Genomic DNA, 13,388 nt, shown 5'->3' with positions numbered 1-13,388 from the left:
ATGGGGATGCAGAGAAGAGACTGATTTGGGTAGCTGGGATGGGCTTTCATGTCAGATGGGTCTGAAACAGAGAGAAAGATTTCAACAGCGGGTCAGCAGAGGGAATTCACATTGAAGAAGAGCAAAGGTTGAAGTTTTAAAGGATGAGATGGATAGAAGGTGGAGAGAATTGCTTGACTGGAGAGGTGGATCTGTGTGGCCAGTCATGAGAGTCCAGAAGGAGTGGGGCTCAGCTGCCAGCTGGGTGCAAGTATTGTTGTAGGCCACTTTGAAGTCTAGGTGGTTAATTTCAGGGTGCTTGGGAGGCATAGGGATGCTGAGGTCTCTCTGGATACTCCATTTAGTCTTCACTAGCATTCTTCCCATCTCTCTTGTCTGTCTGCTAAGCAACAGAGGAAGAGGAAGAGGAGTTTCACCTCCAGCTGCATATGTATGTTTTCCCGAGGGCTCTTGACAGATGAAACTGAAGAATGAGGCGATGAATTCAATCACTGTTTTGATCCAGAAGAATTACAAACCAGTAAGTGGAAAGACTGCATACTGGTGCTGGGAGGGCAGCTGCTTTCTTGAGACCTTGAGGTGAGAGGGGAAGGATGATAGGGAATGAGAAAGAGAGGTTGAGACCGCCAGCGAACCGGTTCTGGCTTCAGACCCCTGCCCGTGGGGTAGAGTGGAGGATCTTCAAAACCTGAGAGGGGATTGAGAGTGGGCAGGTGCTTCCAGCCTGACTTTTTCTGAATCTTTTCTGTGGGCATCACTGTGGTATCCCAAGAGAGGACATAGAGCTCTGAATGGCACTAATTCAGCCCCTTGAGAACATACATTTGAGGGAAAGAGTAAAAATACATCATGTCAGATCCCATCCCAGTATCATGTGTGGGATGGGATCTGACATGATGTATTTTTAACCAGCTCTGCTACCAGGGTTGGAGGCAGCAGAGACTGGAGCAAGGGGGTAGTGGTTTGGAGTGGCAAATGGAGGACAATGACATCATCCAAAAAAAACAAATGGCCTAAATCCCCATAAGGATGATGGGAATGATCCTCAGGACTTGGAGGATTCACCCCAGGGCTTTACCTTTGAAAGCCAGACCATAGGATCTTCCCTTCACCTGGATTCCTTCCTTCCTTCCTTGATACTCCTGCCAATTTTATTTTTTAAAAAATATTTTTATTAGTTATTGATGGATATTTATTTATTTATTTGTTTATATGTGGTGCTGAGAATTGAACCCAGTGCCTCACACATGCTAGGTAAGTGCTCTACCACCTGAGCCACAACCCCAACCCCAGTCCTGCCAATTTTAATATCTTTGGAGACACAAAATGCTCAGCATTCCTAGGAGAGGATGGGAATTGAAGTGGGTTGGAATCTCAGGTCAGAGTACAGAAGTAGTCAGGTTCAGGTGGTCTGATATAGCCACAGGGTTCAGAAGAGTCACAATGGACTTGGAGTTGGGACATGAGTTCCCTTAACATGCTGTGGTCCTCTGGGTCCTCATCAGGAACTTGAGGGGCCTTGATGGCTCCCTGAGATCATTCCATTCTTGCATATGATGGTCATTGCCCCCACAGGTGCAGATGGCCCCCTGAAGTTCTTGAGACATTGGGTCAACATGATTACTTGATCTTGTCCCAGAGAAACCTCATTATTGACCATCTCCTCTCACTCAGCCAGTCTGACCCTTCAGTGAGCAGGAGCTAGGGATGAAGGAAGGCACAGAGCAGGGAGCAAACTCTGGGGAGGCAGAAAGAGAAAGAGCAGGGTTAAGAGCAGCAGGGCAAGAAGAGGAGAGAGTAGCTGGCATCGTGGGCGGGGCTTGGGCATCTAACACCCTGATCAGTGAACGGGCAAGGAGAGGTCTTGTGCCAGAAGTCTCGGCTAGCATTGGTTTTAGACTTTAACTTTTCCTTTTCTTACTTTAGAATAAAGAGGGCATCTGACTAATGTGCTCCAGAATACCACAGATGGTACAAACATCAGGGACTGATGGAACAGAAGGGACCCCTGTTTCCTCCTCTGCTGGCTCCCAGATCACTACTCTGACCCCAGTCTGCCCTTCATCTTCCCCTTTTCTTCAGTCTAGCCCCTGGTTTTGTCTTTCTCATCCCTCTCCATCTCCTTCTGTTCCTATTTAGAGCCTGGGGCTCCCTAAGAAGTAACTCAGCGGAACAAAGAAGGTCATTGGGTGGTGAGTCTGGAGTCTGAGCCTCAGTCCTACTGGCTTGTAGCTGTAAAATCTTGAGTAAATTGCACTCTGGGCTGTGCCTTCTCCTGTAATAAAAGTGGAGTTCATCTGCCCAGCATGCCACAGCATCCTCTGAGGATTCCTGGAAGCTCAGAGGAGCTGACACGGATCTCAGCTGAGCAGAGGCAGTCAGAGGGAGCACAGCTGTGGTTCACACTCCTTCCTGAGCTGCAGCCAGCCCCTCTTCTGCACAACCTGCTCTGTCTCCTGATCTTTAGCATTTTTTTCTACCTCTGAAATGTTTTCCAGTGAAAGCGATTACAAATCACACAGGTCCAAATTTCAAGAAGGCTTTCTATGTAATCAAGTTCTTCTTAGTGTAATTTTTGATGAGGACTTGGTTACATTTTACTGATGAGGGGCAGACCTATCCGAGCCCTTTGGAGAGAACATCACTATGCCAGATGCTCGATGTGAGCTACAGGATTTGTTTGCCCAGATGGATTTTAGTTTTTCTTTGGTCCCATCCCTTCTTTCTGTGCCCTATTTCTCCCCTTTGGAATGAAAATGTTTACTCCGTGCCATTGTATATTGGATACATGTTTTGCTTTTGGTTTCTTAAGGGGCTTACAGCTAAAAGTTTGCCTTGAGTTTCAGATGATATTTTGAACTTGGACTTTTGGATAATACTGAAATTGTTAAGAATATGGGGACTCTTGGAAACGGACTAAATGCATTTTGCATTGTGAGATGGACAATTTGGGGGCCAAAGTCAGAATGTCATGGTTGGGGTAGAGATGTCCCCCAAAAGTTCATGTTTAAGACAATGTAGAAATGTTCAGAGATAACATGATTAGATTACATTATGACACCAGTAACTTAATCAGTGGATTGATCCATTTGGTGGATTACTCATTTGAAAGGACTACTGTATTGGTGTGATTATAGGCAGGTAGGATGTTGTTGGAAGAACTAGGTCACTGGGGCATGTCTTTGGGGTTTATATTTTGTCCCTGTCTAGCACAACTAGTGCTCTCGCATTCCACCCCCCCTCTTTCTCCCTCCCTCCCTCCCTCCTTCCTGGCTGTCATGAACTGAGCAGCTTTCCTTTTCCATGCCCTTTAGCCATGGTGTTCCACCTCACCTTAGGCTCAGAGCTACAGAGCTAGTTAATCATGGACCAAATCTCTGAAACCATGAGCCAAAATAAACTTTGCTCTTCTAAGTTGTTCTCATCAGGTCTTTTGATCACAGTGACATAATGCTGACTAACACATGGCAGTGACCCAACTGCCATAGTTCAGAATGGTGAATGTACCAACATAAAGTACAGTGGGATTCTTAGAAGAGCAGTGGGTTAACTTGGCCCCCACGAGTTATGAAAGGTACAGCAGAGGAGGTGATGATACAGGGCATTTTGGAGAACATGTTCAACAAGTAGAAAAAGAGTGGGGAAGTCTAAACTTCAGCTCTTCCCTTCCATGGGTCAGAAGCCCCAAGAGTACAGGAGTTGGGTGTAAGCTAAGGCTTACATGCTAAGGCTCCTGTTATCAACTCGAGTGTAGGCCAGCTGTGGAAGGAGAGCCCCCAGATTCTGGATAGTATGGGGCTGGCTGGGAGAATAGAAGAATGGAGCTGGGAGGGTGGGGCAGAGTCCAGAGGGGAGGAAATCCTGAGATGTAGGATGGACACCCCCCACCAACTAACTTCGTTCCTAGTATAAGGATACTAGTCCCCACCTAAAGGCTCTACCACCTCCCAGCACATCATTGCTGGGAATTAAACCTTCAACATATAAACCTTTGGAGGACTTTTAAGATCCAAACAAAACAGTTACCTAGGAGCAGCAAAAATGTCATAGCATCTTATATTAGCTCAATATTTTAGGTTTTATCATGTGTTTTGCTATCTATGTTCTTAATTGAATCTCTTGGCTCCTCCTTAACAGAGTGAAGCTGGAAACTGGGTATAGTAGAAAGATGATAGACCTGAAAGTCAGAATTAAATAAGTTAATTCAAACAATATTTAAGGACATTTCATGTCTTGAGGACTGTGCTTGGTGTTGGGGAACCAGAGATGGGTAGGAAGGGGGATAACCTTCCCTCCTGGTGGCAAAGACTGGTGTCCCTGTCCTGGCTGTTCCAAGTGTTCCTCACACCAGCTGTCTTAACCTCTGTGAGATCTTGTTTGCCTTACTTGGGAAGTGGCAAAAATAACCTCTACCTCCCAGGAGGGTTGATGAGGATCAGAGGGTGCTGGGGAAGGTGCTTTTTGTTAACTCAAAAGGCTGAGCTACCTAGTAACTGTTACTTTCCCTATAAAGAAACAAAATACAGGGGATTTGGAGTCTTAAGCATATTACTGATATAATTGGCATTTGGATTCAGGTTTTTTTTAAATTATTTTTATATCTAATCTTGTTTTTCTGTCTCTGAGCAACACTTTATTTGCACTTAGGAATCCCCAAGCAAGAGAATTTGGTTCTAAGAGTCGAATTATTAGCAAAGATTTACAAAGCCCCAGTGATGGGCAGAGTGATGTGGACAGTGGCTTCGAGATACAATGTGATGCAAGCAGGGATTCTTACCTTACAAATTCAGTACTTAGTACCCAAATGACAACAGGAGCCATGCTGGTTTCAGGGTCCTCATGGGAAAGACACAGCATCCCCCTCCCCCTAGGAAATTGTTATCTGCTTGAGCGAGGAGGCAAGGGAATGGCAACTAGAGCAGAGCTAGACTGGACAAAGAGGCTTTCCTGGGGATATCCACTCACCATCTTGCTTCACTCAAGACTGTCCCTGTATTAAATGAAAGTTTAGAGTTCCAGGAAGGGCCTCTGTCTTGGGGGAACCTGGAAGATGGGCTTCCCTACAGAGGAGTGAGTGACTCTGGGAAGATGACAGTAATTGGCAGCTAAGCCAAGAAGCTGGTGCCGAGGTCAGGCTCTGTGGAAGCAGGGCCTGGGTAGAGAGTCCTGGGCAAGTGATGTAGCATGTGAGGTGGGGATTGTATTATGAGTGATTTCTAAAGGGAGTGCTGTTGAGGAACTTGGAATAGAGCAAAGGAACAGGATGGGGAAGGGCAGAAGCTAGTGAGGATGGAGGGATCCCTAGATTTAAATTTCACTGCAGAGTCTTTCCTATCTGTAGATCAGTGAGGAGACTTTTCTGCCTTGGTCCCCACTTCACCTGTCTGTCCCTAGATCCAACTCCATAGTTGGCATGAGGGATGGTGGGGAGGGGAGCAGGGAGGCCTGGATTGACCTGGGAATGCTGGGAGAAGGCTGCAGTTGAAAACTGTTTACATAAACCTGCAGCCAGTCACAGGGGAAGATGCTGCCAGGTCTCAGGCAGTCAGTTGAAACCAGGTAGGACATTCACTGAACAGCAAGCAGGTCTGTATACCAGCTGTTGAGGCCCTGAGTGGGCACCCGCAAGACAGAAAGTGCCCCTGAACTTTATCTGGTCAGGAGTAAACTGAACAAAAACATAAACAGGATCCCTAGTGACCGTTCTGAAGTTCTGAAAGAAAGGGGTATGATGGGGCACCAGTGGGGAACTTAGGTGGTCAGGGCAACTCAAGAGCCATCGTCTGAAAGAGGAGAGTGAGACAGCATTTTGAAGCCACAGGGAAGATTGGACCCGATGAAGAAAATAGGAGATGCAAAGACCCTGAGGTGGAAAGGCGCCAGCACACACTAGTAAGCAAGGACAAAGATCATGAGATGCAGAGGAAGGAGAGGGAAAGATTATGTAAATGTGCCTTTTCCATTGTGCAGTTTTGATTTAAACAGTGTACAGATTTAAGGAACTGTTTGTTTGGCAGCTAATAGTGGGAAATATGTGGACCAAGGACAGTTTCTCAGGGTAGAATAATCTCTATGCTAAGAGGTTGAGCAAGGAGATGTGCAGCTTTCCTTCTCCTCTTGCTCAAGCCCCTATCCTATCAGATGGCTTACCCAGACCCCCTCCTTACCCTAGGACCAAGAGGACAGGTGGGGAGGATGGGACAGAGGAGGGGAGTGGTGACTGGCAGTTCTAGTTCTAGTTTCCATACATGGCTATTCCCTCCAATACCCTGACTTCATTTCAAGCTCTGATGATTTCCTCCCACCTAGCCCAGGCCTTTCCCGCATGGATCCTTTGGCTTCAGCTTGAAGACCTCAAGGAATCCCAAACCTGTGAAGATTGTGCTCTTGTCTGTCTTGAACACTGTCCATGGGGAATTGCAGGAGATAGTGGTGAGATGGAGGTCCCTAACAAAAGTGGGGGGCACTTTTCATTTTAGAGGCAGCATGACCAGGTAGCTAAAAGCTCATATTTGGCAAGCCAGACCACCTGAGTTGGAATCCCAGCTCTGTCATGTACAAGCTCTGTGCCCTTCAGTAAGTTTCTGAATCTCTCTGTCCTCCTGCAAAATGGGGCTATGGTGCCTTCCTCAAAGGATATGTATATAGAGAGATAGATATATGGATATATGTAGTACTAGCTACTTTCCCAGTCTTTTTTTTTTTTTTTTTTTTTTGAGACGGCATCTTACTACATTGCTTGCTGAGGGTCTTGCTCTCACTAATTTTCTGAGGCTGGCTTGTGTTCCTCCTGCCTCAGCCTTCTCTGTCAGTGAGATTACAGGCATGTGCCACCATTCCCAGCCTCAAGGGATAATTTTCGAAAGGCTTGTTTTGAAATGTTTTTCCACTTACAGAAAAATTACAAAAGAAAAATAAACACCAGTTCAAAGAATTTCTGTATACTCTTCTTCCAGATTCCCAGATTCACCCCTGTAATGCCAATAATTGGGAGACTGAGGCAGGAGGATGACAAGTTTGAGGGCAGGCTAGGAAACTTAATGAGACACTGACTCAAAATTAAATAACAGCAACAATAAGACAAAACAAAAACAAAACAACAGCAACAACCAAAAACATAGGTCAGTGTTAGAATACCACTACATGAGTACCACAAAATAAAATTTAAAAGAAAGAACAAATTCCTCAAATCTTAACATTTTCCCATGTTTGCATTATCTTTACCCCGGCTCCTCTTTTCAGTCATACAAACATAATACTATTTTCTTTTATGAATCATTTCAGGAAATTGCAGCCAGGATGCTCATTTACCTCTGAATACTTCAGTATATATTACCTAAAACTAAAGGTTTTCTCTTAACTAACCATGGTATAATGATCAAAATCAGGAAATTAGCATTGTTTCAGTACCATCATCTAGCTTATAAACCTGATTCAAAAATTGCCAACTGTCCCATCAATATTCTTTACAGCAAAAGAAAAAAAAACCATTATTCTGGTCCAGGATCTAATTCAGAATCAAAATGGCATTTAGTTGGCATTTCTCTTTAATCTTCTTTAACCTAGAACAGTTCCTCAGTCTTTATTTCTTATGGTTCCAACATTTTGAAAAAGTACAAACCATTTATTTTGTATAATGTCTTTCCTTTTTGTTCTGTCTCCTATTTCCTCACAATTAGATTCAGCTTCTGTATTTTGGGTGGAATTGCACTAAAGATAGGTGTGTCCTAGGGTTTTGAGGATTAAAGATGTGCAACAGCTGAGAACAGTGCCCACTGGGCACCCTCTAGGTGTTGGCTACTGGCGGCATGCCCCCAGGGGTCCCCTCTCCAGTGGCCCTCCCTGCCAGGTTCACAGAACACCTTCCACCACAGTCTGGGCTATTATCAGATATTTTCTGAGCCAAGTTGCAGATAATATCATTGGGGAGATGTGTCCTGTACAGGAAGAACAGCCAACAGCATGGAGGAGATGTCGTAAAGGCTGCATGGTGGTCCCTGAGACTCTAGGTGCTTGGGCTATTGGGACTAGTGTAGAAGGAGGGAAGCAAGCCCCGCTTGACAGTCATAGTCCCAGCTGAGATTCAAGAGCACAAACCTTTGGGGCAGGTCTGGACAACCCTCAGTGGTCTGGTTGCACCAGAATGCAGAGATCCTTGACTGGGAAGCAAACTGGAGCCTCTGCTAGCATTTAGGGACAGACTAGATTTAGGGAATACAGATAAGAGGGAGGAAGATGCCCTGATGGTTTATGGTGTGCCCAGTTGGAAAGATCATAGCATTTTCCATCAAGGCATAGAATCCATGAGAAAAGGGAAAAGATGATGTGACATCCAACTTTTAACAGAAGGGATTCGTTGCCCCTGGTACAGCCAGGTGGGGATGTCCAGTAGCCAGGGAGACCTGGAACTCTCACCTGGGCTGGACATCTGGATTGGGAGCCATTTATATTTTCCTATGTAAGATAGGATGGTAATATCTACCTCAAGGCCTTAGTGTAAGGATGATATAGTGTGCACATGGCAGGCACAAACCAAGTGCTGGTATGGCAGAGCAAGTGTCCTAATGATGACCAGGATGAGTGGAAGCCAGTGGCTAAAGGAGGGCCTAAGAAGAGAGTCTGAGGAGAAGCCCTTCAGGTGCTAACCAGTTCCTGGTCTCCAACTAGAGAGGAACTGCCCTGTATCCAAACAGAAGCCAGTGGTCTACAAATCCCACTAACACCTCACCCCTTCTTGAGGATCTGAGTTCTGGGGTGAATGTTCCCTGCAACCCCAACAATCTCCTCCATTCTGCCTCCTCTTACTTCCAAGTCTTAATGGCAGTTGTACCCACAGGGAGAATAGAAAACCTAGCTTGCTGATGGATAGCTGGCACCTGCAACTTTGTGTTGGGCCTTCTGGTAGCTCTGTGTTCATTGATCCATGTTGAGTGACCTCTAGGGAAAGGCTTGGATGACAAACACTCAAATCAAAAGACCCTGGCAGGAGGCAGAGGGCCTTGAGTTAAAGACTCGTCCTGGCAGGGGCTGGGGACCCCGCCCCCCCCACCCGCCGCTGCTCTTTGTACTTCTGGCTCCCACTGAGTAGTCAATTCTTGGATCCATGTGCCCAGTCCCAACTCTCAGACCTCTCAGTCACCAACATTTTCTCTTAGTTTTCTCACCATTAAGTCACACACTTCCAGAGCTCACTCTGTACTCCCCTGTCCCAGACGGGCCCCCTTTCCCATCTTTTGATCAGTCTCTCCTAGACTAGAACTCTTGGCATCATCTGTAAGTTTCCCCACCTCCATCTCCTCTCCTCTAATTAGCCATCAATCCTCAGCATCACATAAAAATAAACAAATAAAGGCATTCTGTCCATTTACAACTACCAAAAATAAAAATAAAAAACATATGTATTGCCAGGATGTTTGGTTCCCCAACTGGATTTTAAACTTCAAGCCTAAAGGACCATGTTTTTCCTCCATTTCTTTTCTTTCCCTTTCTTCTCCCTCCCTCTCTCTAATCCCCTGGTCCTGGGGAAGCACAGTAGGTGCTTAGCACACCCTAAGCTATGGCACTGTACCTGCTGTAGGGCATTGCTGTGGCACTCAGCATCGTGCCCCTGAAATATCTGAAGATAGCTCCAGACCATCTGCAAGTTGATGTTACCATACTCACCAACCAGGACAGGTCGTACACCCTCAACCTGGTGGCAATACAACACCCTCCAGAGCTAAAAACTGTAGGCTTCATTGTTTCAAGTAGCACCCAGGAGGGAGAAGGGAAGGAGGAGAGGAAAGGTTCCCTAGGAAACCATTATGGGCTCCTAGGCTAGGCCTGAAGGAAAGAAATCCAGGTCTTCAGTTTCTTTTTCCTACCTTAGTCTCTCTTTTGTTTCCTCCAAGTGGGGATAAGTACTGTGGGGCTAGTATGGTAGGGAGTGAGAGAGATGCTGTCAATCAGAGCCCAATCACTGGAAGTCCCTGAAGGTTTTATGTTCCACTGGGGTGAAGGAAGAGGGAGAGAAAGGAAAGAAGATGTGTTATCATCCTCTTGATCTCTGTGCATGGGGACATGGGAGATTGTCATCGGATCTAACAAGAGAGAAGCCAATGAACTGTCTCTCTAGCTTTACAAGGCCAAAAATCAGGAACATTCTCAACTGACTTCAGGTAACAGTGTGCCATCCCCTCTGCCTTTCTTGATCCTTGACCTTATCTTGTCTTGCTTTCACTTCTTTATCTCCTAGTGTTGCAGGGACAGACAAGGAAAGACACCGAAGATAGCAGGAAACAGTTTTATTTGGCTGCAGCCAGGTTCAGAGGGCACAGCTTTTGCTGTAATCAATCAATCCTCTGAACCCTGAGTTCAGGTAGTTTCAGAGTTTTATACCCAGCATGTAAGGGCAGGGACTCAGAAGTTCACAGTCTGCAGAAGTTCACATAAAAGCAGCTTTTTCTTTCACTATTTGGGGCAAGTTAACCCTTCAAGGACAACACCTGAGAAGGGGAGAGCTTCTTCTCCCCTTTCTTTCCTCCCCCTGCCAGCTGTTACCATGGAGCCCAATTGGTAACTTATCTTAAAAATGTAGACATCTCTGTGAAGTCCACTTAAGGCCGGAGACCTTGCTTGCACATTTCTACAAACTACTATACTGGATACATGCCTATGAAAAACTAGTAAGGGGGTGTGCAGCACCTGGAGTGCTGGTATCTTCCCAGCCAGTGGCCAAGTAAAATAGGGCGACACAAAAATAGGAAGTTTATCTACATTGAACTCTTTTGCAGAGACTCTTTTGCTGACAGTCCTAAAATAAGCCATGGTGAATATTTCTGGAGAAGCCCAATTAAGACTTTTCTGTGGAGAAAGGGGGTGCCACTTCACTAGTTCCTTCCCACCTCTCAGGTTCTGCTTTGCTCCGGTATACTGGTTCCCAAGTAGTAGTAGATATCTACTGGATGATGTTATTGCTAACCTGTAGAAATTCAATTGAATTTTGTGAGTTGAACTTATGTTACTTTAGAAATTTTTACATATGTGTATATTCATTGGGATTTCACATAGGAATAATTTTTTTTGTTATTAATTCTAATATTTTTTTAAAAAATTTAGTGGGCTGAGGATATAGCTCAGTTGGTAGAGTGCTTGCCTTGCATGCACAAGGCCCTGGGTTCAATCCCCACCACCACTATTGTTGAAGGACAAAATATCATTATTTTATTTATTCATTTTTCATGTGTGCTGAGAATCAAACCCAGTGCCTCACACATGCTAGGCAAGCATTCTGCCACTGAGCCACAACTCCAGCCCTTCCTCTTTAATTTTAAACCTTTTATTTCACTTTAAGCCTTACTGCATTGGTAGGACTTCTGGTATAATGTTGAATAGGAATGCTAAGAGTAGACATCCTAGGGCTGGGGTTGTGGCTCAGTGGTAAAGTGCTTGACTAGCATGCATGAGGCACTGGGTTCAATTCTCAGAACCACATACATGTAAAATAAAAATATTGTGTCCACCTAAAACTAAGAAATAAGGAATCTCTCTGTCCTTTGGGTGCCACAGTTGCTTTGAATGGACAGTCATTTTTCTCTTCCTCAGAGTTGTTGGCTCCTCCAATCCTATTGGGAGCCTGCTTAGACCTGCTGCATTAGAGACTGGAGAAAAGAAAGAGCAATTTGGGATTTCTCCACTTTTTTCAAACATTTTGAATTCCCTTCTTGGTCCCTTGAGCATTAAATGTAGGGCTTTTCTTGCATCTCTGTCCATGGCCCACCATTGCTGGCTCTTACACATAGGTGTCTGGGTTATTGAGACCAGTAATTCTACACCCTGAGAGGCAAACACTTCCTTTCTGGCCTCTAGGGTTTTTTTTTTCCTTCTTAATTTCCTGAAAGATCAACTACAAATTTCAAAAAAATATTTTTGATATGCTATATGTGGTATTTAAAGATGTCTATAGGAAGTAAATACTAGAAGAATGTTATCTCCCAAATTGGAAGAAGTTTAACAACTTTTAAATTTTAATCTCTCACTTTTCCCCCAAAATAACTGATCTAGTAAATGTTACTAATTAATGAATTAACTATAAAGTTTGACATTCGTAATATGTTAAAAACAGTAATCTAATTTGGAAACTTAAAACATCTCTTCTGAATACTGGAGCAAGAAGAACTCACTTTGATTTGCTAGATAGATTTAGGAACTAAGAAATAATTTGCCACTAAGGCATGTAGACAAAGAGAAAAGCTGGGAGGAGTGTATTCAGGACTCATTGTGAATGTACTTGTTTACGTTAATTTATATGTTTAAGTAAAAAAGTCAACTGTTGTCCCTTTTTCTACTTCACTTTTTTACCTTACAGGAGCAAATGGATGGATTTAAAAGAAGAGTATTTGGCATTACAAAAAGCCAGCATGGCTTCTTTAAAAAAAACTATATCCCAAATAAAATCAGAATCAGGAATGGAGACAGAGGAGTTCCTAATAACTCTGAAATGAGAAATGAAAAAGCTCACAGTCAAGAGAATCACCCTCAGAAGAAAGTTAATGCTCCAGGACCACAGTTTGTGAGTGGAATGATTGTGAAGATCATTAGCACAGAACCTCTACCTGGCAGGCAACAAGTTCGGATACTTTGGCCGCAATCTCAGAAGTTGTTTATGTTGATTTGTTAGAAGGAGATACAGAATGCCATGTCAGATTTAAAACTCCTGAGGATGCTCAAGCAGTTATGAATGCATATAATGAAATTTTAAAAAAAGCACTGCTGAAAACTCGAGGTCCTTTCTGGTGATCACGAACAGGGGTATTGGCAGAAGATTTTGATACATAGGCCAAACTTAACCAGCCTCGGGAAAAGAAAAGAGGCACTGAGAAGTTAATCACCAAAGCTGAAAAGATCAGACTGGCAAAGACTCAACAAGCAAATAAACACATTAGATTTTCTGAATATAATTGAAAAAATTAAAGTTCACCTCTTAATTTCACTGGACACTTAAGTGATTCTGGGAAAATCCATTTTTATTATGGTAGTACTACATAATGAATGTATTTCTAAAATCTGCATTTAATTAAAAAACTTTGTTCCTTAAAAATAAAACAAAATAAAGACGTCTATAGTAGGAAGGTTGTTATCTTCTATATTGTTAGACTTGGAAGTCAGGATTCTAAGACTTATCAAGAAATATGAGGCGCTGGGGTTGTGGCTCAGCGGTAGAGCACTCGCCTAGCACGTGCAAGGCCCTGGGTTCAATCCTCTGCACGACATAAAAATAAATAAGTAAAATAAAGGTTTTTTAAAAATATGAAAGGGTCATGATCTGCACAGTGGCAGCCTGGTGATGTGGGAAGAGTGCAGTGCAGAGCTTCTGAAATCTGGGCACCCAGCACTGCTTGACCATTTGC

General features: G+C 44.1%; 1 protein-coding gene across 5 annotated transcripts in view; it reads left to right on the top strand.

Annotated features, from left to right (window-relative positions):
* The window catches only part of Zranb3 (zinc finger RANBP2-type containing 3), a 281,585-nt gene extending 268,588 nt beyond the window's left edge, over positions 1-12,997 (top strand). For 3 of the 5 annotated variants that reach the window (XM_078017309.1, XM_078017307.1, XM_078017310.1), the window contains 2 exons: positions 394-520; positions 12,347-12,997. In XM_078017309.1, the coding sequence (XP_077873435.1) occupies positions 394-474 (81 nt within the window). In that variant the 3' untranslated portion in view covers positions 475-520; positions 12,347-12,997. Of the gene's footprint in view, positions 1-387; positions 522-12,346 lie in introns of those variants that run through there. The other 2 variants (XR_013424061.1, XR_013424060.1) reach the window with 2 other exon arrangements.
* Positions 12,998-13,388: the final 391 nt, after the last annotated feature.

This window comes from Ictidomys tridecemlineatus, chromosome 7 (genome assembly GCF_052094955.1).
Source record: "Ictidomys tridecemlineatus isolate mIctTri1 chromosome 7, mIctTri1.hap1, whole genome shotgun sequence".
In the NCBI taxonomy this organism is placed as follows: Eukaryota; Metazoa; Chordata; class Mammalia; order Rodentia; family Sciuridae; genus Ictidomys; species Ictidomys tridecemlineatus.
The sequence above is the reverse complement of the archived record's forward strand: the minus strand, read 5'-3'. Positions and strand labels throughout refer to the sequence as shown.